The 21343-nt window shown below is 35.6% G+C and overlaps 10 protein-coding genes across 14 annotated transcripts; 3 read left to right on the top strand and 7 right to left on the bottom strand.

The window, feature by feature from the left end:
• The first annotated feature begins 1085 nt into the window (after nucleotides 1–1085).
• Nucleotides 1086–2965, top strand: LOC117570553 (putative nuclease HARBI1). The gene is made up of 4 exons (XM_034252279.2): nucleotides 1086–1435; nucleotides 1516–1921; nucleotides 1988–2042; nucleotides 2101–2965. Exons 1-4 carry the CDS (start codon nucleotides 1277–1279, stop codon nucleotides 2648–2650), a joined length of 1170 nt encoding a protein of 389 aa, XP_034108170.1. The 5' UTR covers nucleotides 1086–1276; the 3' UTR covers nucleotides 2651–2965.
• LOC127565717 (uncharacterized) lies at nucleotides 2825–3715 on the bottom strand. The gene is made up of 2 exons (XM_052005722.1): nucleotides 3022–3715; nucleotides 2825–2960 (listed from the first exon to the last, which is right to left on the bottom strand). Exons 1-2 carry the CDS (start codon nucleotides 3240–3242, stop codon nucleotides 2825–2827), a joined length of 357 nt encoding a protein of 118 aa, XP_051861682.1. The 5' UTR covers nucleotides 3243–3715.
• Nucleotides 3716–3799: 84 nt separating this feature from the next.
• LOC117570555 (uncharacterized) lies at nucleotides 3800–5755 on the bottom strand. Its single transcript, XM_034252281.2, has 4 exons — nucleotides 5453–5755; nucleotides 5272–5387; nucleotides 4067–5196; nucleotides 3800–3998 (listed from the first exon to the last, which is right to left on the bottom strand). The coding sequence occupies exons 1-3, from the start codon at nucleotides 5671–5673 to the stop codon at nucleotides 4877–4879; spliced, it is 657 nt and encodes a 218-aa protein (XP_034108172.1). The 5' UTR covers nucleotides 5674–5755; the 3' UTR covers nucleotides 3800–3998; nucleotides 4067–4876.
• Nucleotides 5756–6015: 260 nt separating this feature from the next.
• On the top strand, nucleotides 6016–7021 carry LOC117570556 (mitochondrial import inner membrane translocase subunit TIM14). Of its 3 annotated transcripts, none has more exons than XM_034252283.2 (3): nucleotides 6016–6166; nucleotides 6320–6559; nucleotides 6623–6779. In XM_034252283.2, the coding sequence occupies exons 1-3, from the start codon at nucleotides 6164–6166 to the stop codon at nucleotides 6734–6736; spliced, it is 357 nt and encodes a 118-aa protein (XP_034108174.1). In that variant the 5' UTR covers nucleotides 6016–6163; the 3' UTR covers nucleotides 6737–6779. The 3 variants fall into 3 exon arrangements, with proteins under 3 accessions (XP_034108174.1, XP_051861335.1, XP_034108173.1); XM_052005375.1 differs by adding an exon at nucleotides 6816–7021 and having other exon boundaries at nucleotides 6109–6559; nucleotides 6623–6764; XM_034252282.2 differs by having other exon boundaries at nucleotides 6109–6559.
• Nucleotides 6833–7189, bottom strand: LOC117570552 (fibrinogen-like protein 1). The gene is made up of 2 exons (XM_034252278.2): nucleotides 7013–7189; nucleotides 6833–6953 (listed from the first exon to the last, which is right to left on the bottom strand). The coding sequence occupies exons 1-2, from the start codon at nucleotides 7108–7110 to the stop codon at nucleotides 6833–6835; spliced, it is 219 nt and encodes a 72-aa protein (XP_034108169.2). The 5' UTR covers nucleotides 7111–7189.
• Nucleotides 7160–8418, bottom strand: LOC127565007 (angiopoietin-2-like). The gene is made up of 3 exons (XM_052005720.1): nucleotides 8097–8418; nucleotides 7225–8031; nucleotides 7160–7168 (listed from the first exon to the last, which is right to left on the bottom strand). The coding sequence occupies exons 1-3, from the start codon at nucleotides 8175–8177 to the stop codon at nucleotides 7160–7162; spliced, it is 897 nt and encodes a 298-aa protein (XP_051861680.1). The 5' UTR covers nucleotides 8178–8418.
• Nucleotides 8419–9043: 625 nt separating this feature from the next.
• LOC117570551 (angiopoietin-related protein 7-like) lies at nucleotides 9044–10888 on the bottom strand. The gene is made up of 3 exons (XM_034252275.2): nucleotides 10772–10888; nucleotides 9512–10701; nucleotides 9044–9453 (listed from the first exon to the last, which is right to left on the bottom strand). The coding sequence occupies exons 1-3, from the start codon at nucleotides 10850–10852 to the stop codon at nucleotides 9336–9338; spliced, it is 1389 nt and encodes a 462-aa protein (XP_034108166.2). The 5' UTR covers nucleotides 10853–10888; the 3' UTR covers nucleotides 9044–9335.
• A 1467-nt stretch (nucleotides 10889–12355) lies between these two features.
• Nucleotides 12356–13288, top strand: LOC117570554 (serine protease 1-like). Its single transcript, XM_034252280.2, has one exon. It carries the CDS (start codon nucleotides 12370–12372, stop codon nucleotides 13150–13152), a length of 783 nt encoding a protein of 260 aa, XP_034108171.1. The 5' UTR covers nucleotides 12356–12369; the 3' UTR covers nucleotides 13153–13288.
• Nucleotides 13289–13433: 145 nt separating this feature from the next.
• LOC117569528 (angiopoietin-related protein 2-like) lies at nucleotides 13434–21166 on the bottom strand. 3 transcript variants are annotated; one of them, XM_052004579.1, is made up of 2 exons: nucleotides 13855–14241; nucleotides 13434–13795 (listed from the first exon to the last, which is right to left on the bottom strand). In XM_052004579.1, exons 1-2 carry the CDS (start codon nucleotides 14103–14105, stop codon nucleotides 13669–13671), a joined length of 378 nt encoding a protein of 125 aa, XP_051860539.1. In that variant the 5' UTR covers nucleotides 14106–14241; the 3' UTR covers nucleotides 13434–13668. The 3 variants fall into 3 exon arrangements, with proteins under 3 accessions (XP_051860539.1, XP_051860538.1, XP_034106622.1); XM_052004578.1 differs by lacking the exon at nucleotides 13855–14241 and adding an exon at nucleotides 20516–21166 and having other exon boundaries at nucleotides 13458–13795; XM_034250731.2 differs by lacking the exons at nucleotides 13434–13795; nucleotides 13855–14241 and adding exons at nucleotides 20085–20456; nucleotides 20516–21155.
• LOC117568668 (angiopoietin-related protein 2-like) lies at nucleotides 17265–18240 on the bottom strand. The gene is made up of 2 exons (XM_034249471.2): nucleotides 17680–18240; nucleotides 17265–17620 (listed from the first exon to the last, which is right to left on the bottom strand). Exons 1-2 carry the CDS (start codon nucleotides 18231–18233, stop codon nucleotides 17503–17505), a joined length of 672 nt encoding a protein of 223 aa, XP_034105362.2. The 5' UTR covers nucleotides 18234–18240; the 3' UTR covers nucleotides 17265–17502.
• Nucleotides 21167–21343: the final 177 nt, after the last annotated feature.

Raw genomic sequence — 21343 nt, 5'->3', positions numbered from 1 at the left:
AAATAGGGACTACGCAACTCCTGCGAGAGTTAATGGGGAGGGAACGGGACGAGTTTTGGGGGGTTGAAGCAAACAACGAAGCTGAAGAAGACGAAAAAAGAAATGAAAATTTCTTTTGGTTTGGCCAAAGAAGAGATGGATGATGATGTGAAACGAGGCCAATTGGCAAAACGCCAAATGGCAGCGCAAAGCAGAGCAGAGGACATAAAAGACACCACCAAGCAACCAAAACGAGCAGCGACGTAACGTCGCGACATCGTAGTCACCGTCGTCGTTGCGGTCGCCTCTGTTATCGTGTGTTATATGTATTTATAAAAAAATACACAGGATTTGTTTTATTTTATTTTCTTTTGTTGCATATTGCACTTGGTTACTTACCCCATCAACCAATCGACGGTGTCGCGCAAATACTCCGGAATACGCTCCAGTTTGACGGCTTCTGCTGCTGCGCTGCTTCTGTTGTTGCCTTTCGCCAAAAATAGTTTTAGATTCTTTTGTCGCCCAGCAGAGACAGACACTCACACACTGACACACGCACGCACACAAACACACACCCAACAGCAACTACACCAACGTCAACAGCACACGGCACACGACACGGTTTTATCACCGAGCAAGCCAATTGACACTTTTACTTTTATTTGTTGTTTATTAATCAATAATATACGAATATCGTTTAAAAACTTCTTTGCACATCAAAAATTTTCACGCTTCTTCTTCTTCACTTGTTTTGTTGTGGGAGCCCGATGCGCAGGGTGACCGTAAGTTCAGTTTTAAAATCGATTATTTAATGTCGAAATATATACCAAATATACACTTCAAGTAATTATTAGCTTTTCTTTACTACATTATTTGAATGTATTTTTCTTTCCTAGTTTTTCTAGCATAAAAATGAGCATACAAAAAGTCAGTTTGCAAAATCCAAAATAAAACGAGGGCAATGGGATATTGCTGGTAATGCGTGCAAAACACGATTTTAGACGATAGGCATCGATAGCTCAATTTGTGCGATATTGGCACGAAGCTAACGGTTTTTTTCAGAAATCATTCCGAATTTTCGAAAATATAGCATTTTGCTTCATATGTATTGCATATTTCTACTAAATGCAACATTCTACAGAATGCAACATAAAAAGCGTATGCAACTTTTTGTCAGCTGTTCCGCAACTGTTGCTGTTGTGGCGGTTGCTGCATCCCTGGTTTCTTATCGATAACAGCTGCTGTTGTTTCAATTTGTATTTGATAAAATGTATGTTTATGTTTAACGAAATTAAAAATGGATATTTCAAGACTTGTGATGTTGTGCGAGCAGAATGAGTTAAGTTTCCTCAATCTGCTCGAGTGGGAAGAAGAGTTTGACGACACGGTGGATGGCTGCCGCTTTAGCTATGACCGGCAACGCAAGAAACGAAAAGCGCCTCGCGAATGGGCAATTGTAAGTTATTTTCAAATAGTTATGAATTAAAAAAAAATTTCACTAAATTTGATAACCCTCCCAATACATTTCTAACACAGCCACGTAGCGGAGCATTCTGGGAGAAAATTGTGCCGCACGCTACAGATGAGGATTTTAAGCAGCATTTTCGCCTGGAAAGAAGTGACTTCTATCAATTGATCGAATATCTAAAGTGTATGAAAAAAGCAAACACATCATTCCGAAAAGCAATTGCAGTGGAAAAGCGAATTGCCATTGCATTATATACCTTAGGGACCACAGCTGAATACAGTGCGGTGGCGCAGCTGTTTGGCGTCTCAACTCCAATGGTGTGCAAGATACTCAATCAGTTTTGCAAAGAGGTGAAACGTGTTCTTGGCCCGGATTTCATGCCACACGAATTCCTGACACAACAGGCGACGCTTCAGAAATGTGTACAAGGTTTCTATGATGTTCACGGAATTCCACAGTGCATTGGCGCAATTGGTGAGCACTAAAAAATGTTGCTATTTGTTGTATTTTCATTTTGCTAAACTTTTAATCAATTCACAGGCTGCTGTCACATGCAATTGAGCGTAAATACGTTGCTGGCTCTAGTGGATTATCGGTAAGCTAGCTACTTAGTTTTATTTATGCAAGCTATTTCCAATTAAATCAAATTTCAGTGGAAGATTTCTGTATGTGGAGTACAAGAGTCCAAGTAGCCAGCCCGATGCCGAGACATATAAAGGAAGTGCATTGCTAGAAATGTTTGATGCATCACCTTTTATCGAATTAAACTACAAGATTATGGGGAGCATTGCTGTTCCATTGATGCTTTTGGGAGACTCCAGCTACGAGATGAGTCCAACGCTCATAACACCGCATCCATCAAATGCAACACCCCGGCAAAGTGTCTTTAACAATGCTCTAAATGAAGCCAGACACGTTGTGGATCGTGCTTTTCTTGAGTTGAGAGCGCGTTTTGGCCGCTTGGCTAAGGGATTAGATACCCAGGGGAAACCCAATGATATTATTGACTGCTGTTGCATATTGCACAATTTCCTCAGCTACAAAAAGAGCATAATTTGCGACTCGTGGGTCAACAGTGTGCCAAATGATGAAAGCAAACAAGCAAACTTCACTCAGGTAACCAAGAGTGATCCAGAAGCTGAAATGATACGACAAGCGATTAGCACAAAACTCAAGGTAAGAGTTTCATGTGCTCCAGAATAGGAAATATATCCAAAGTGATCACCAAGTCAAGGATCATATTGCTCCCTTTTTCGGAGTCGGCCAAGATCAACCAAACCCCTTTTGGATAATGCTAAATAGAGAATCAACTCGATGCTATAAAAAGAATTTAAGATACTAAACACATTTTTTTATTTATCCAAGACTATGATCGCATTATCTAACAATAATTTCATCATATTTGTATCTGCGTATAAGCATTTTGGATGAGGCGAGAGTCGGTGAGCTATACAAACAAGTATTTGGTAATCCCCATTCAGTCTCTTTCACCGGGAAGTACTCATTTGTTTTTCTGTGTAAGAAACAAATATTTTAGCATAATTATATATTATATTTTTTATTATAGTTTTTACCTTTCCAAACAATCTGCGTACCATGCGCCTTCGCGATAATTTTCTTTGCAGTTTACATATTCCCACATATCAGTATCATCGTCAATCTTTGAGTACTTGCATTGATTATTGCTTTGCCCAGAATAATTGCCCAAACTGCTCACTAAATAGTCATTATCTTTGCCATCAACTTTAAAATTGTCGAAGCGAACGTTGCTGACTCTTCCATCATAATCCTCCATTTGAATGAGAAGCTCATAACGTGTCGAGTTCGTTAGTTGATGAATCTTTTCTAAGCCTAGAAAGAAGTTGCCCGAGAAGGAACCAAAGCCTGCAGAATACGTCGCCCAACTGCGGAAAAACTCTTCTCCACCATCTATTCTCTGCAGAATTACAATCCAGCCAGGTCCATATGTCTTATTATCGAACAACACGTCAAATGAACCATAACCATCTACATTTATTGGACGGGGAACAGGAATACCACCACCACAAACGCTATTCTCATTTAACTCCTTTAACTTGTCAACATTTGTATTGCATACTTTCAAATTATTCTTTTCTTTCACCAATTCATTATTCCTCTCAGCGAGAGTTTTGTTAATCTCATTGAGATGTCTTTCCCATTGTAACAAGCTAGCATTCTTTTCATCGAGAGTTTCGTTTAACGTATGGAGCTGATTTTCGTACTCTTCTAGCTTATCATTTTGAAACACTATTTTGAATTTCAATTCATCGTAATTCACAGCACTTTTTGATTGCACCAATTGACTACGAATAATTTCTTTCTGAAATTCGATTTGAGACCTCAATTCTTTAATAATCACTTCATTGGATTCCTTATGCACGATTTTCTCTTTTAACTCTTTTACTTCCTTATCCTTTAGTTCACACTGTTCAAGTCCGTCTTTAACATGCTGTATATAATCCATAAATGGCTTCACTGACTTATAAGTGTACGCGCTGCATTGTTCGTCAAGTTCGTTTTCTTGAGTAGCCTGACGAAAGGGAAATAATTTACTTTTAACACGCACTGTACACTTTACATATTCCCTAGAATTATTACCTTTTCATTAATTGCTGATTCTGCAAAAGATATTCCTTGAGCAACCAGAATCAAGGCTGTATATAATATTATTCTGCTCATTTGGAATTATTGTTCTCTACTCAACCTGGATCAAAAACTCACTGAAGTGTTTTTCTAAAGACAGCGACAATTTATTAAAGACATGGCTCAATTTAAGAGTCTGCTTATCTAAGAATAGAGAGGATTATAAAGTTCATTGTACTATTCTGCCCATACTCAATTCTAAATATACATATTCATCAAACAGATTATATTTCCAACTAGAAAACAGGTCAGACTATTTTGACCTGTCAAATTTTGATAATGTATTTTTTAAAAAGAGCGTTTTCTAAGAAGTCTCAACGCCTTGGCGAATAAATTAAACTTTATTTAACATTTTTAAGGCAGGTCTTACTAAGCCTAGGCAATGATATTAAGAAATAGACGATAGTTGATGAATATCTACTTGTGGAGTCCAAATTGTCAGCCCAAATCAGAGAACTATGAAGAGAGAGCACTGCTGGATGCGTCTCAATTGTCTCCCGAATTCATCTACAAGATGACGTGAAGGACATCAATGAATAATTAATGCTTTTGAGCGATTCGCACTAAAAATTAATTGTTATGATCATGCAAATAAATTATCAACTGCTGTTGCATATTTTCCAAATTGTGCAACTTAAATAAGAACACTATTTGCGACTCTTATCTCAGCGATTTGCCGAGTGAAGCATAATTAATACAAATTATGGAATTTGTCAGATATTTTAGTAGCATATATTAGAACTAAATTTGTACAAAGTCAGGGCTTCACTTTCTGCTTTTCACGAGTGCAAGTAGTTTTTTGTGAAACTCGGCATTTTCTGCTGCCATTCGTTTCATTACTTCAAGCCGATTCATGGCAATGCTCTCCAAGCGAACAGTTCGATCCCGTTCAATCTCCAGCATCGCTAGCTCGAAAGGCGTCATTTTACTTGTATTTCCCAATTTGCGTCTCTTCTTTTCTGGCGATGGGGAGGCGGAGACTGAGTCAGGGCAATTATTGTCGTTGGGTTCAGCAACAGACGACGTCTCGGAATTGGGTAAATCATCAAGGCCATATTGTTCATCATCCAACAGAGTGGCAACGCCTGAAATAATTTAATTATAGTTGCAATGAACAGAATATATGTATGTATATGTATATATGAACATGAAAAACATACCATTGCTCTCGATGCTCTCAATGCTTTGTGGGCTAACGCCGAGAATCTTGTGAACACGCTCAAAATGCCGCCATGAAGACGGCCGTCCAAGAGCTTCAATATCCCTTAGCTCTTCGCTGCTTGGCAATTGGTTTCATGTTGATTAGTCAATTATGTTATTTGTATTTGTAAACATACATACTTGTATTTCTTGGTGACACTCTCAATTCTAGTTCGTACATCTTTCCATTGTATTTGTAAACCGGCTTTACACAGTTTTTCGGCAATCGCTTGATATATATTTTGATAGTTGCCGCTGTAGTTGACTTTTTTACTTTCCTCCTCCCATAGCGTAAAGAGTATATTCTCGTGGCGAATTAACCATATCATAGGCTTATTGTGAAATCTTTCTGCAGCTGGCATGTCCCATAAACAAAAATTCCTACTATTCTATATTTTAGTTTTTTCAACAATTCAACATAAAAACAACGTCTATTGGTGATGTCAAAACATCAATCAAAAATATCGTCAATGCATAATATCAGAGTTGCTTCAATTTTTATTATCGATGTTTTACCAATAATGTGGTTGACCATCATTCCGCGTTCGACTTCAGTGTGTAAAATATGTTCAGCAACATTATTTCTTTATTTTCTATATAATACAAAATACGGTTTGTTGCTTTTAAAATTAAATTTTTAATGTGATCTTTGATTATAAAATATTTTGTGGATAGTCGTTTGCAATCGACGTTCAGAAACCTTACGATTATAGTGAGTACCATCTCCAAATAACACAGGATATCGATATCAGAGTTTTCAAATGTACTTGTTATACATTATCGATACTCGAAACATATTCAAGTCAGCTGTCAGAACGACAACAGTCAACAACACACATCGATTACATAAAAATGGTATAAAATTGCAAAATATTTATGTTTATTTGATAAATAAACTGTCAATTATCACAATTATTTTTAATTTCTTGTTTCGACAATCGTTCCATAAAAATTGCAACAAATGCAATGCCACCAAAACACACCTTCAACCGTAAATTCTACCACAAGACGAGCTCGATTATTTTAGCCGGCCTCGGCGTGGCGGCTGTTGGCTTTGCTGGAAAACATTTGATGCGACGCATGCCACAGATGACAACGAAATTCAATGAGGCCCTCAAGAATCTGCCGAAATTCGATGCGGAGAGCATGGCTAATGCCAAGTACTATAAGGGCGGCTTTGATCCCAAAATGAACAAACGCGAAGCCGCTCTTATTCTTGGTGTCAGTCCCAGTGCTCCAAAGCTCAAGGTAAGTACTCCACGTGCTTCAGACTTACAAACCTATCCAACTGATTAACATGACATGTTGCAGATCAAGGATGCGCATAAGAAAATCATGTTGCTCAATCATCCGGATCGTGGTGGCTCTCCATATTTGGCGGCCAAGATAAATGAGGCCAAAGACTTTCTGGATAATGCTAAATAGAGAATCAACTCGTTGTAAATAAACTATTGTAAATAGAATGTAAGATCGCTAAGCTGCTGTTTATAATTATTGATCTCAGGAAACACGAAAAATGATTTAATTATCAGCATGTCTACGTATGAGCATTTTGACCGTCGTGGGACTCTCTAGCTCAACCCAACGAAGGTTTGGCCTCTTCCAATCATCTCCTTTCGCCGGGTAGACTCCATTTAAATGGCTGTGTAAAAAACAGATGTATCAGCATAATCAATCAATTATATATATTGTAATTTTTACCAATCTGTACACTCTGTGTACCACCAGCCTGCGTGATACTCTTCTGCGCAGTTTCCTTCCCAGACATCATTATCACGGTCCAACGTTGAGAATTTCATGCCCACTTGCCTTTGTAAATTGCCATGATTATCGCGTTTCCCAGAATAATTACCCAAGCTGCTCAAAGTGTAGTCGGTATCTTTGCCATCGACTTTAAAATTGTCAAAGCGAACGTTGCTGATACTCCCATCAAAGTTCTTCATGTGAATAAGGAGCTCATGGCGTGTCGAGTTCGTTAATTGATGAATCTTTTCTAAGCCTAGAAAGAAGTCGCCCTTGAAAGAACCAAAGCCACCTAAATACGTGTCCCAATCGCGATAAAAATCTTCTTTACCATCTATTCTCTGCTGGATGACAATCCAGCCAGTTCCAGCTGTATTATTATCGATCAACACATCGAATGAACCATAGCCATCTACATATATTGAATTAGTACCCGGAATACAACCACCACAAACGCTATTTTCATTTAACTCCTTTAACTTATCAACATTTGTATTGCATACTTTCAAATTATTATTTTCATTCACCAACTCATTATTCCTTTCAGCGAGAGTTTGGTTAATCTCACGAAGATTTCTTTCCCATTGTAATAGGCTGGCATTCTTTTCATCAAGAGTTTCGTTTAACGTATGAAGCTGATTTTCGTACTCTTCTAGCTTATCATTTTGAAACACTATTTTGAATTTCAATTCGTCACAATTCACTGCACTCTTGGATTGTAACATTTGACTATGAATAATTTCTTTCTGAAATTCTAAATTTGAGTGCAGATCGTCAATCCGAGCCCTCAATTCTTTAATAATCGCTTCTTTGACTTCCTGATGAACAATTTTCTCTTTTAACTCTTTTACTTCCTTATCCTTTAGTTCACACTGTTCAAGTCCATCTTTAACATGCTGTATATAATCTATGAATGGCTTCACTGACTTATAAGTGTACGCGCTGCATTGTTCGTCAAGTTCAGTTTCTTGAGTAGCCTGATAAGAGACAAATTTACTTTTAACACGCACTGTACACTTTACATATTCCCTAGAATTATTACCTTTTCATTAATTGCTGATTCTGCAAAAGATATTCCTTGAGCAACCAGAATCAAGGCTGTATATAATATTATTCTGCTCATTTGGAATTATTGTTCTCTACTCAACCTGGATCAAAAACTCACTAAAGTGTTTGTCTAAACACATCGAGAATATATTAAAGAAATGAGAGAGAGCTTCGACTTATCAATACATAGAGAGCTTCGACTTATCATTTCCGACAGATTGTATTTCCAACTACAAATTAGGTCAGTCTATTTTGGTTTATCATTATTTTGTTAAACATCGGCTCAAAGTCTTAAGTGCTGATGATGCTTTAAATCTTGTTGAAGTATTATTTACAAAAGCAAACTTTTTTGTATATAGAAAAGTCATTTTCGCCTGACATATGTAAGTATTGATATAAATATAAAGTATGTACTTTCAATTGTATAAATAAAATCAGTTATTTGATGTTTTGGTTGTCAAATTGAAATTGTTGTTTCATTATCATCTGAAACTTGTTAGGCTTAGAAACACATAGCAGTAAACCAGTTTAAATAAAATAAAAATAAAAAAAACAAAAACAATTGCTGAATCAAAAAAACAATGTTAATCTGCGTATATTTCCAAGTAATAATAAATGTAAATCTTAATAGAATTTAAAAATTTATTCATCTTTGTGTATAACTATATTGTATAAGATTGTCATCATATCATTTGCTAACAAATTTAATAATATTGATTTATATTTTGGCTCGCTTCAGATGTGAGTAGTTAAACCAAAATAAATTTGAGTAGTTCTATTTATTCTCAAGCGCAGAGTAGAATTTATTTAAGTTGATGCGAAAGAAACATAATCAAAAACGAACGGAATTATATTGCTCATCAATCGATATATGTACATAATTCCTGTAAATCAAAGCTGACAAATTGGCTACAAATCTTTTTTAGGCTGCCAATTTTACCCATAGTGATTATCTGCACTTAGAAACTAACATATTATGTGATTCATTTTGTTTTTGTTTTTTTTTTGCTAAAGAGATAAATAAGGTCGAAAGGTTAAAATCCATTAAAGGCTGTAAAGCTTTAAAATATTGTTGCCTCGTCATCATCATGCTCATTTGTTTAATGTTCGTAATAAGCACATCACGTATACGCACACTGTCAAGTTCTGATAGGAGCTCTATGAGCAAATAAAAGTGAAATTTATATGGGCATTAAATTCAAAAATAAGGTATCGTTTCATTAAAAACTTTTGTTTACAATGGTTGATATTTTCGTATAATCATTTGAACACTCTTGAGAGGCGTAAAGTTTGACCAATACATTTGTGTGTATTTGTTGCCGTCTATCACTGAGTATAATCCATTTAAATTGCTGTACAAGAATAAATATTAGAGTTCAGCCAATTAATAAAACTATTATGAAGATTTACCTCACTGTGCAACGATTGTGCCACCATCCTGCTTTATGAGATTTTGCACACTCGTTCTCCCACCGATCATTATCGCGGTCAAATGTTGAGAATTTCATGCCTTCCTGATGTCGTAAATTGTCGCCACCCCAGGGATGACCGTCGTTATCGCCAGAAAATTTACCCAAACTGCTCAATGTGTAGTCCGTTTCATTGCCGTCAATTTTGAAATTATCGTAGCCAGCGTGTCGTATTATTCCATTGAAGTATTCCACGCGAATACGAAGTTGATAGCGTGTCGAGTACGTTAGTCGATGAATCTTCTCTAGGCCTAGAAAGAAATCTCCCTCAAAAGATCCAAAGCCTGCTACGTACGTATTCCAATCGCGATAAAAATCTTCTTTACCGTCTATTCTTTGCTGGATTACTATCCAGTCTTTTTCAGCTGTCTTATTATCGAACAACACATCGAATGAATCATAGTCAGGTATATTTATTGAATGAATACTTGAAGTAAAACTATCTGAAATCCTTTTCTCATTTATCTTTAACATTTCGTTATCTGTTTTGCACATTTGTAAGTCTTTTGTTTGCTTTAACAACTCATTATTCTGCTTAACAAATGTTTTATTAAGCTCGCTGAATTTATTTTCACATTTGAATATCCCATTATTCTTTTCAATATACTTTTCATTAAGCTCATTGAAGTTATTTTTCAACTTTACTAGACTCTCATTCTTTTCAATAATGTTTTTTTTAAGCTCACTGAAATTATTTTCACATTTTAATAACATAAAATTTTTTTCAATAAATGTTTTATTAAGTTCATTGAAGTTATTTTCAAACTTTACTAAACTGTCACTTTTTTCAACAAAAGTTCTATTAACTTCTTTAAAATTATGTTCACATTTTGATAGCATTTTGCTCCTATCACTTAATTTGAAAATTAAATCATCACAACTATCTGTTCTTTTTGAAATATCAGTAAACTTTCGAATAGTTTCCTTTTGAAATTCAATTTGATTTCTTAATTCTTTAATGATCCCGTTGTTATAATCCCGATTGGCTCTTAATTCTTGAATTTCCCTATTCATCAATTCCTTTCTTTCTAGTTCTTCTCTAACATGTCGCAAATAATCCAGCATTGGCTTTAAAACTGAATACGAATATGTGCTGCATTGTTCTTCAAGTTGACGAGTTGATTCACATGTCTGATAAAGGGGAAACGATTTTAATTTTAACACGCACTCTTTTTATGTATTTGTATTTGTTTATTATTACTTCTGGTGAAATTGTTGCTCCTGCAAAGGACACTCCTTGAGCAACCACAATCAAGGCTGAATATATTACAATTCTGCTCATTGCGAATTGAAGTGCTTTACTAATCGAATATAAAAAAACTCACTGAAGAGCTCAGCTAAAAAGAGATTACTTCAGTGCATGTGCATGTACGAGTATTGTATGTATTAAATGAATAGCGAATGCGACAGATTATATTCACAAATACACATAAGGTCAGTCTATTTTTGTCACAATATAAAAAAATGATTGGATTTGTTTAAGTGCTTGCTAAGAACATCAAAATTGTCAGCTGAAGTAATGTAAATATGAAGTATTTTTAATTGTATAAATAAAATTACGTATACCCGCATGTCAACAACCAACATCAAATATATGTAACAGAAGGAGTCCAAAAAGTATATATATTCTTGATCAGGGTGAATGGCCGAGACGATATAGCCATGTCCGTCTGTCCGTCTGTGTGTCTGTCCGTCTGTGTGACTGTCCGTCTGTCCGTATGAACACCTAGATCTCAGAGACTACGAGAGATAGAGCTATAATTTTTTTTTGGACAGCATTTGTTATGCTTGCACGCAGATCAAGTTTGTTTCAAATTTTTGCCACGCCCACTTCCGCCCCCGCAAATCAAAAAAATCGAATAACAAGCGTAGTTTTAAAGCTAGAGTTACGAGTTTTGGTACATACTGTAATTGCTATAGTAGTTATGATTCCTGATTGGTTGCGATCAGATAAAAATTGTGGAAGTTATCAAAGAAATACTTTTGCATGGGCAAAAACGCCTACTTACAAGGGGTCTTAGTTGCTTTGGCCGACAATCTGGTACATTGTGCCGTCTATGGTATATTTTGAATGGTGTGCTGTATCGATATACCAAACATACCCTTTGGTATATTTTTAGTATTTTTTTAGTATTTTCGGTATATTTTGAAAATAATACCGCAATATTTTGCCCTTATTAAAAATGGGTAGCGGGTATCTCACAGTCGAGCACACTCGACTGTAACTTTCTTACTTGTTGAATGTTACCTTCATGAACTGTGAACAATCTGTGAGTGTGACGCTCTTGCTTTTAAATTTAGAAAGACTTTAATTGCAATATTTCATTCAATATATTCTATAATACATATTTAATATATTCTATAAAATTATAGAATTCAAATCATATGAAATATCGAAAGTTTTTGAATGTTTATTATTATGAAGTTAAGATTGTTTGGTCAATTTACTATATATTAGTGTATTTCGAGAGTGATTACAAAGAAATAAATAGATTCAGAGTGAGTGTTAAACCGTAAATTGCGTAAGAGAATCGAGATGATAATTGTAGAGTAGTCTTATCAGTAATTTCTATAATTGAAATTCAAACTAATAATAATGTAATTTATAAAAGAGATAACGCAAACAGTTCTCTGAGGTAATCTTTATTGACTACTTGCATTTACATTGCTAATCTAAAAAGCCATTAGACGCTCTCAGTGTCGTTAATGGTGCTAATTAGCATAATTAGTGTAGCGCCTTAAGTGAGGAATAAAATAAAAAGCGGAAGCACTTGTTGCACTTGCACCTGCACTTTGAGAATGTGGATCGTGTTTCTACTGCTCTCAGCAATCGTCGAAGCTGCGCCCCCCACGCTCAGCCTTGTGGAGCACTTCGATCATATTATAACGAATGGATATCCGGCGACATTGGGTCAAGCGCCCTACATTGTCGGCCTGCTGATGCGAGCGGGGGCGGCGGGCAGCTGGTGTGGCGGCTCAATTATACACCACAACTGGGTGCTGACCGCCGCCCATTGCACCGACGACATGGACGGGGCGACAATCTTCTATGGTGCCACGAGGCGCACTCAGGCGCTGTTCAGCGTGAATGTGAGTGCCGAGCAGATTATTCAGCATCCCGAATGGCCGCAGAGCATTGGCAATGACATCGCCCTGATACGCACACCGCATGTGGATTATTGGTCGCTGGTCAATAAGGTGGCATTGCCAGCGATCGCCGAGCGGAGCAAGAGCTATGTGGATGAGATGGCCACCACATGCGGCTGGGGCAGCACAAGCGATGGCAGTCCTCTGCCCGAGTGGCTGCAGTGCGTCGATCTGCGCATCATCAGCAATCAGCGCTGTTCTCGTAGCTACGGACGTCTTCCAGCGAGCGTTTTGTGCGTCGACACTCCCGAGGGTCGTTCGATATGCGATGGCGACTCCGGTGGTCCACTGGTCACCATGGGTGAGGAGCCAACCCTGATTGGCGTCACATCGTTCAGCGATGCCAGTAGCTGCACTTCGGTGGCTCCAGCTGGTTTTACTAGAGTCACCGCCCACTTGGACTGGATCGAAGAGGTCTCCGGTGTGGCTTACTAGGAATATTTACATGAATGTACTTCGTATAGAAAACTTGGTCACCACAAAAAAATTATCATTAAAAAATATCATTATTAAAATAGAGAATACGGGAATAATTCATCTAGGTAGAGAGAAAGAAATGTGGTAAGAAGTTTATAGTAATCTTTTGTAATCAAAATCCTTACACAGCCATTAAAACAGATGATAACATTGTGTTAAAAACAAGTAAGAAAGCTACAGTCGAGTGTGCTCGACTATGTCATACCTGCTACATATTTTGAATAAAAGCAAAACAGTGCGGAAGCTTGCAATTTGTTTATTGACTAGGTAGTCGATATACCTCATAGAAGATTTTTATTCTTACTCTTACTGTCGATTTTAATTTCATTTATTGTAGTCTAGACAATGAAGTAATCTGCCAAGCAAACGTCATCGGTTGAATGTTCATAATCAGCATATCACGTATACGCCCAGTGTCAACAGGCTGACCTTTTTTGTGATACAAACAGAAAGTACGTTAGACAGCTGAGCAATTTATTTGTCCACCACTGGATAATATTTTCGTATCATCATTTGAACACTCTTGAGAGGCGAATAGTCCGCCCAATACATTTGTCCGTATTTGCTGCCGTCCGTCACTGAGAATTCTCCATTTAAATTGCTGTATGAAAAGTTTATATTACAATTCAATCAATCCACAACTGCATTACAACAATTTACCTAGCTGTGCAACGATTGTACCACCATCCTCCACGATGAACCTCTGCACACTCTTGGTTCCACAAATCATTTTCGTTGTCGAACGTTGAGAATTTCATGCCTTCATGCCATCGTAAATTGTCGCGCCCGATTTGATCGTCTTCATCGCCAGAATATTGACCCAAACTGCTCAATGTATAGTCGGTTTCATTGCTATCAACTTTATAATTATCGTAGCCAACATATCGTATAATCCCATTGAAGTCTTCCATGCGAATCAGAAGTTGATAGCGTGTCGAGTACGTTAGTCGATGAATCTTCTCTAGGCCTAGAAAGAAATCTCCCTCAAAAGATCCAAAGCCTGCTACGTACGTATTCCAATCGCGAAAGAAATTTTCTTTTCCATTTACGCTCGATGTTGGCAACATGTGCAATGTTCCGATATCCCTGCGAACTCTAGGCAGTGAAATTGAGGTGCGCTCTAGACTTCAGTGGGACGCGAGCTGGCGTAATGCCAACTCGTGCAAAACTGCAAGGCTGATGTGTGCCTCTACTAACAAAAACTTAACCAAATTCGTCATGCAGCTTTCAAGGAAAGACTGCAGGCTAATGCTAGGCATTTTAACTGGCCACTGTATGTCAGCTGTCCATGCTGTAAAGATGGGCATCACGAACAGTGATCAGTGCAGGAAATGCAACGAACCCGGGGTTAAGGAAACACTTGAGCATCTTCTCTGTAGATGCCCAGCGTTATCCCGACTCCGGTTGAAATACCTTAATTCGCCGTGCCACAACGATCTTCGGGACGTCTCACGGCTATCTCCTAGGATGCTGCTGGCTTTTGCCAAAAATGCATCCATACTGCGCGATTTCTGAGACGTAGATAAGCTACCGGTTCAGCTACGGACCTCCACTGGTCTATGCTTTGCCCCGTACTGGGGCAGCCGGTCCTACCTAACCTACCTTTACTCTCTGTTGGATAACTATCCAGTCTTTTTCAGCTGTCTTATTATCGAACAACACGTCGAATGAACCATAGTCAGGTACATTTATTGAATGAATTCTCGAGGTGTAACTATCTGAAATCATTTTCTCAGTTATCTTTAATATTTCGTTATCTGTTTTGCACATTTGTAGGTCTTTGATATGTTCTAATAACTCAGTGTTCTTTTCATCATATGTTTCATTAAGCTCATTGAAATTATTTTCCCAATTTACTAGACTCATTCGTTTCTAAAAATGTTTTATTAAGCCCGCTAAACTTATTTTCACATTTGAATAGTCCATTTTTCTTTTCAACCTACTTTTCATTAAGCTCATTAAAGTTATTTTTCAACTTTACTAGACTATCATTCTTTTCAATAAAAGATTTTTTCAGCTCGCTGAAATTATTCACATTTTAATAACCTATCATTATTTTCAATAAACATTTTATTGAGATCATTGAAGTTATTTTCAAACTTTACTCGACTATCAGTTTTTTCAACAAAAGTTCTATTCAGTTCTTTGACATTGTCTTCGCATTTTAATAGCCTTTCATTCCTATTACTCAATTACAAAATTAAATCATCACAACTATCTGTTATTTTTGAAATTTCAGTTAGTTTGTGAATAGTTTCTTTTTAAAATTCTACATTTTTATGAAAATCAACAATCTGATTTCTTAATTCTTTAATGATCCCGTTGTTATAATCCCGATTGGCTCTTAATTCTTGAATTTCCCTATTCATCAATTCATTTCTATCTAGTTCTTGTCTAACATGTCGCAAATAATCCAGCATTGGCTTTGAAACTGAATACGAATATGTGCTGCATTGTTGTTCAAGCTGACGAGTTGATTCACATGTCTGATAAAGGGGAAACGATATAAATTTTAACACGCACTCTTTACTATATGTATTTGTATTTGTTTATTATTACTTCCGGTGAAATTGTTGCTCCTGCAAAGGACTCTCCTTGAGCAACCACAATCAAGATTGAATATATTACAATTCGGCTCATAGCGAATTGAAGTTCTATACTAATTGAATTTGAAAAACTCACTGAAGAGCTCAGCTAAAAAGAGAAGTGTGTATAAAAGACAAGACTGTGTACATATGCAGCTGAAATTTGAAGATAGTTGCATATCAGTGAATCCAACCAAGCCGAAAACTTTATTCAGTGCATGTGAATAGGACAGATTATATTCTCAACTACACATATGTAAGTTCAGTCTATTTTTGTCACAATATAAAACAAGTATGAATTCTATGGTCGAGTGTGCTTGACTGAGAGATACCCGCTATCCATTTTTAATAAAAACAGAACAGTGCGGTATTATTCTTAAAATATACCGTAAAAATACTAATATATACCGACTCATATACGTGGCAACAGTTGTTGCTCTTGCGTAGGATATTCCTTGAGAAAATCAAGGCTACACATATTTATACTATATTTAACTACTACTGTAGTAGTGTACAACTATTACAATAATAACTATAGTCTTTGTGGTTGCGATCAGATAAAAATTGTCTAAGTTATTTAAGAAATACTTTTGTATGGGCAAAAACGCCTAACTTTTAGTTGCTTTGGCTGACAATCTGATATATTTCGAACTCTATGGTATATTTTGAATGTGGTACCATATCGATATACTAAATATACCGTTTATTATATTTTTGTAACTTTGTTGTATATTATTTTGGCATATTTTGTGAATAATAACGCAATATGTTTCTTTTATTCAAAATGGGTATCTCACAGTCGAGTGTGATCGACTGTAGCTTCCTTACTTGTTTATTGCGTATTAAACACTAGCCAAAGAGCTCTACGTGTGGTAATGTGTATATTTTAAATAGGGTACAACAAAAGTTATACGAAATTTGATAATTTGAAATCTTGATTATCAATGTATATACTAAATTTATATACTTACTACATACGCTTCAAATAAAGAGTGGAGTAGAGATTGTTATTTATTGCAGACATGTACATAAGCAGCGGATGCGACAGATAAGGTCAGTTTCCCTTGATCTATCACATTTTTTCATAATGATTATCTCTTTAGCGATTTCATATTGTGTGCTCTCATAGGTAATACATAATATGGTATCAAGTGGTTATCTCTTAGATATTACATTATATACACAAATTTAATAATCATTATTTTTACTAATAGATTTTTTCATAATAATTTCATTCTAATAAGTGAAATTAGAATATTTTAGAAATGGTGGAAACTAATTTCTGGTCAGATTCACTCAGCTAAAAAATCAATATATATTAATTATATTAATTATATATTTCTGTCGGCACCATTAAAAGACAAATGTTTTAAGTTGTTATCATTATATTTAAGAAGATTTTTATTAAGCTTATATAATTCATATCTTGAAATTCTTTAGTTTTCTTGAGCTCAACAATCTGAGCTTTCAATTTTATTATTTTCTCTTTATTACCTCATAGAAGATTTTTATTCTTACGCTTACTCTCGATTATAATTTTATTTATTGTAGTGTAGACAATGAAGTAATCTGCCAGGCAAACGTCATCGGTTGAATGTTCATAATCAGCATATCACGTATACGCCCAGTGTCAACATGCTGACCTTTTTTGTAATACAAACGGAAAGTGGTTTAGACAGCTGATACAATTATAATCGACAGCATTATTTTGTAATTCACTTTGTTACAATGGTTTATATTTTCGTATCATCATTTGAACACTCTTGAGAGGCAAATTGTCTGCCCAATACATATGTGTGTTGTTCTTGCCGTCCATCACTGAGAATTCTCCATTTAAATTGCTGCACAAAAAACAAATATTAGGGTTCAGTCAATTATTTAAACAATTATGAAGATTTACCAAGCTGCGCACTGATTGTACCACCATCCTCCTCTATCACTTTTTGCACACTCGTCCTTCCACAGATCATTATCGCGGTCAAACGTTGAGAATTTCATGCCTTCGTGCCATCCTAAATTGTCGTCCGCCCTTAATTGATCGTCTTTATCGCCAGAATATTTACCCAAACTGCTCAATGTATAGTCCGTTTCATTTCCGTCAACCTTAAAATTATCGTAGCCAACGTATCGTATAATCCCATAGAAGTCTTCCATGCGAATCAGGAGTTGATAGCGTGTCGAGTACGTTAGTCGATGAATCTTCTCTAGGCCTAGAAAGAAATCTCCCTCAAAAGATCCAAAGCCTGCTACGTACGTATTCCAATCGCGAAAGAAATTTTCTTTTCCATCTACTCTCTGTTGGATAACTGTCCAGTCTTTTTCAGCTGTCTTATTATCGAATAACACGTCGAATGAATCATAGTCAGGTACATTTATTGAATGAATTCTCGAGGTGTAACTATCTGAAATCATTTTCTCAGTTATCTTTAATATTTCGTTATCTGTTTTGCACATTTGTAGGTCTTTGATATGTTCTTATTCCTCAGTGTTCTTTTCATCATATGTTTCATTAAGCTCATTGAAATTATTTTCCCAATTTACTAGACTCTCATTCGTTTCTATAAAAGTTTTATTAAGAGCGTTAAATTTATTTTCACATTTCGATAGCGTTTCATTCTTTTCAAAAAAAGTTTTTTTAAGCTCGCTGAAATTATTTTCACATTTTAATAGCCTATCATTATTTTTAATAAATGTTTTATTAAGCACATTAAAGTTATTTTCCAACTTAATTAGACTGTCACTTTTTTCAACAAATGTGCTATTAAGTTTTTTGACATTGTTTTCGCATTTTAATAGCCTTTTATTCCTATCTGTTATTTTTGAAATTTCAGTTAGTTTGTGAATAGTTTCTTTTTGAAATTCTATATTTTTATGAAGATCAACAATCTGATTTCTTAATTCTTTAATGATTCCGTTGTTATAATCCCGATTACCTCTTAATTCTTGAATTTCCCTATTCATCAATTCATTTCTATCTAGTTCTTGTCTAACATGTCGCAAATAATCCAGCATTGGCTTTAAAACTGAATACGAATATGTGCTGCATTGTTGTTCAAGTTGACGAGTTGATTCACATGTCTGATAAAGGGGAAACGATTTTAATTTTAACACGCACTCTTTACTATATAAATTTGTATTTGTTTATTATTACTTCTGCTGAAATTGTGTCTTCTGCAAAGAACACTCCTTGAACAACCACAATCAAGGCTGAATATATTACAATTCTGCTCATCGCTAGTGCTTTAATAATTGACTATCAAAAACTCACTGAACAGCTCAGTTATTTAAAAGAAAAGACTGTGTACATATGCAGCTTAAGTTTGAAGCATATCAGTGATTCAGACCAATCCGAAAGCTTAGTTTAGTGCATATGTATGTACATACATATGTATTAAATAAATAGCGAATACGACAGATTATATTCTCAACTACACATAAGGTCCGTCTATTTTTGTCACAATATAAAAAAAATGATTGGATTTGTTTAAGTGTTTGCTAAGAACATCAAAATTGTCAGCTGATATGTTAACGTAATGAAATATTTTCAATTGTAGAAATAAAATTTTATATTAGCGCGTGTCAACAACCAACATCAAATATATGTAACAGGCAGAAGGAGTCCAAAAAGTATATCTATTCTTGATCAGGGTGAACGACGAGACGATATACCCATGCTTGGACACAAATTTATATATACAAAATATTATATCGAGTATCGTTGATATCTGCTATTCACTTTTATTATTCATATTCAAAACTCTCTTTTTTTGGTTTATCTCGAAAACTAAAATGTTTGTCAATATAATATGAATCATGAATGACAAATATTTGATGTAGCGCTTTCGAATTTCTGCTATTATGAGAAAGTTACGTAGAAAATAAGATTATTTTGAATAGCATTTCACCTTAAACTTACTATTTCTCTTTCCTTAATATTAATTGCTTTAAAGTAAAAGCTCAACGCGCGTATTACGTATACGCTAGGGTTAACATGCTAATGAACTCTTTACTGATACTCAGTAAAAGTAAGAATTCTAGAATCAAGTTTTGACTTCAATAATTTTTTTTGTTGACTGCTCAAATTTATTTTCGATTAACAAATTTTCATAATTTCCTTTGTGGTTTTCTGCATTAGAAAACACAAAAATTATGCAATGCAGATTATTTGAAGTATTTGAATGTTACCCTTATGAACTGTGAACAATCTGTGAGTGTTGCGCTCTTGCTTCTAAATTTAGAACGACTTTCATTGCTCAATTTCGAGTGTACTCGACTGTGAGATACCCGCTATCCATTTTGAATAAAAGCAAAACAGTGCCGAAGCTTTTTATTTGTTTATTGACTAGCTAGTCGATATACCTCATAGAAGATTTTTATTCTTACTCTTACTCTCGATTTCAATTTTATTTATTGTAGTGTAGGCAATGAAGTAATCCAGGCAAACGTCATCGGTTGAATGTTCATAATCAGCATATCACGTATACGCCCAGTGTCAACATGCTGACCTTTTTTGTGATACAAACGGAAAGTGCGTTAGACAGCTGAGCAATTTATTTGTCCACCACTGGATAATATTTTCGTATCATCATTTGAACACTCTTGAGAGGCGAATAGTCCGCCCAATACATTTGTGCGTATTTGCTGCCGTCCGTCACTGAGAATTCTCCATTTAAATTGCTGTATGAAAAGTTTATATTACAATTCAATCAATCCACAACTGCATTACAACGATTTACCTAGCTGTGCAACGATTGTACCACCATCCTCCACGATGAACCTCTGCACACTCTTGGTTCCACAAATCATTCTCGTTGTCAAACGTTGAGAATTTCATGCCTTCGTGCCATCGTAAATTGTCGCTGCCCCAGAATTGATTGTCTTTATCGTTAGAATATTGACCTAAACTACTCAATGTGTACTCCGTTTCATTGCTATCAACTTTAAAATTATTGTATTCAGCGTGTTGCGTAGTCCCATTGAAGTATTCCATTCGAATCATGAGTTGATAGCGTGTCGAGTACGTTAGTCGATGAATCTTCTCTAGGCCTAGAAAGAAATCTCCCTCAAAAGATCCAAAGCCTGCTACGTACGTATTCCAATCGCGAAAGAAATTTTCTTTTCCATCTATTCTTTGCTGGATTACTATCCAGTCTTTTTCAGCTGTCTTATTATCGAACAACACATCGAATGAACCATAGTCAGGTATTTTTATTGAACGAATATTCGAAGTGTAATTATCTGAAATCCTTTTCTCATTTATCTTTAACATTTCGTTATCTGTTTTGCACATTTGTAGGTCTTTGATATGTTCTAATAAGTCAGTGTTCTTTTCAACATATGATTCGTTAAGTTTATTGAAGTTATTTTCCCAATTTACTAGACTCTCATTCGTTTCTATAAATGTTTTATTAAGCTCTTTGAATTTATGATCACATTTTGATAACGTTTTTTTAATTTCAACAAAAGTTTGATTAAGCTCGCTGAAATTACTTTTACATTTCAATAACCTATCATTTTCTTCAATAAATGTTTTATTAAGCGCATTGAAGTTATTTTCCCACTTT

This window comes from Drosophila albomicans, chromosome 3, assembly GCF_009650485.2.
Source record: "Drosophila albomicans strain 15112-1751.03 chromosome 3, ASM965048v2, whole genome shotgun sequence".
NCBI classification, from domain to species: Eukaryota; Metazoa; Arthropoda; class Insecta; order Diptera; family Drosophilidae; genus Drosophila; species Drosophila albomicans.
The sequence above is the reverse complement of the archived record's forward strand: the minus strand, read 5'-3'. Positions and strand labels throughout refer to the sequence as shown.

Bases quoted from the DNA above. Each gene is read 5' to 3' on its own strand.
- LOC127565007 (XM_052005720.1), bottom strand. From the start codon at position 8,177: ATGAGCAGAATAATATTATATACAGCCTTGATTCTGGTTGCTCAAGGA. The intron at 8,032-8,096 runs GTAATAATTCTA...GTCTCTTATCAG, and splicing joins AATCAGCAATTAATGAAAAG to GCTACTCAAGAAACTGAACT.
- LOC117570551 (XM_034252275.2), bottom strand. From the start codon at position 10,852: ATGAGCAGAATTGTAATATATTCAGCCTTGATTGTGGTTGCTCAAGGA. The intron at 10,702-10,771 runs GTAATAATAAAC...CCCCTTTATCAG, and splicing joins GAGCAACAATTTCACCAGAA to ACATGTGAATCAACTCGTCA. The intron at 9,454-9,511 runs GTAAATCTTCAT...ATTCTTGTACAG, and splicing joins CACAATCGTTGCACAGTGAG to CAATTTAAATGGATTATACT.
- LOC117568668 (XM_034249471.2), bottom strand. From the start codon at position 18,233: ATGTGCAAAACAGATAACGAAATATTAAAGATAACTGAGAAAATGATT. The intron at 17,621-17,679 runs GTAAATCTTCAT...TTTTTTGTGCAG, and splicing joins TACAATCAGTGCGCAGCTTG to CAATTTAAATGGAGAATTCT.
- LOC127565717 (XM_052005722.1), bottom strand. From the start codon at position 3,242: ATGGAGGATTATGATGGAAGAGTCAGCAACGTTCGCTTCGACAATTTT. The intron at 2,961-3,021 runs GTAAAAACTATA...TTTCTTACACAG, and splicing joins TACGCAGATTGTTTGGAAAG to AAAAACAAATGAGTACTTCC.
- LOC117569528 (XM_052004578.1), bottom strand. From the start codon at position 21,069: ATGTGCAAAACAGATAACGAAATGTTAAAGATAAATGAGAAAAGGATT. The intron at 13,796-20,515 runs GTAAATCGTTGT...CTTTTCATACAG, and splicing joins TACAATCGTTGCACAGCTAG to CAATTTAAATGGAGAATTCT.
- LOC117570552 (XM_034252278.2), bottom strand. From the start codon at position 7,110: ATGAAATTCTCAACGTTGGACCGTGATAATGATGTCTGGGAAGGAAAC. The intron at 6,954-7,012 runs GTAAAAATTACA...TTTTTTACACAG, and splicing joins TACACAGAGTGTACAGATTG to CCATTTAAATGGAGTCTACC.
- LOC117570556 (XM_052005375.1), top strand. From the start codon at position 6,278: ATGCCACCAAAACACACCTTCAACCGTAAATTCTACCACAAGACGAGC. The intron at 6,560-6,622 runs GTAAGTACTCCA...GACATGTTGCAG, and splicing joins CCAGTGCTCCAAAGCTCAAG to ATCAAGGATGCGCATAAGAA.
- LOC117570554 (XM_034252280.2), top strand. From the start codon at position 12,370: ATGTGGATCGTGTTTCTACTGCTCTCAGCAATCGTCGAAGCTGCGCCC.
- LOC117570553 (XM_034252279.2), top strand. From the start codon at position 1,277: ATGGATATTTCAAGACTTGTGATGTTGTGCGAGCAGAATGAGTTAAGT. The intron at 1,436-1,515 runs GTAAGTTATTTT...TTTCTAACACAG, and splicing joins CGCCTCGCGAATGGGCAATT to CCACGTAGCGGAGCATTCTG. The intron at 2,043-2,100 runs GTAAGCTAGCTA...ATCAAATTTCAG, and splicing joins CTGGCTCTAGTGGATTATCG to TGGAAGATTTCTGTATGTGG.
- LOC117570555 (XM_034252281.2), bottom strand. From the start codon at position 5,673: ATGCCAGCTGCAGAAAGATTTCACAATAAGCCTATGATATGGTTAATT. The intron at 5,388-5,452 runs GTATGTATGTTT...ATTGCCAAGCAG, and splicing joins AGTGTCACCAAGAAATACAA to CGAAGAGCTAAGGGATATTG. The intron at 5,197-5,271 runs GTATGTTTTTCA...AAATTATTTCAG, and splicing joins TGAGAGCATCGAGAGCAATG to GCGTTGCCACTCTGTTGGAT.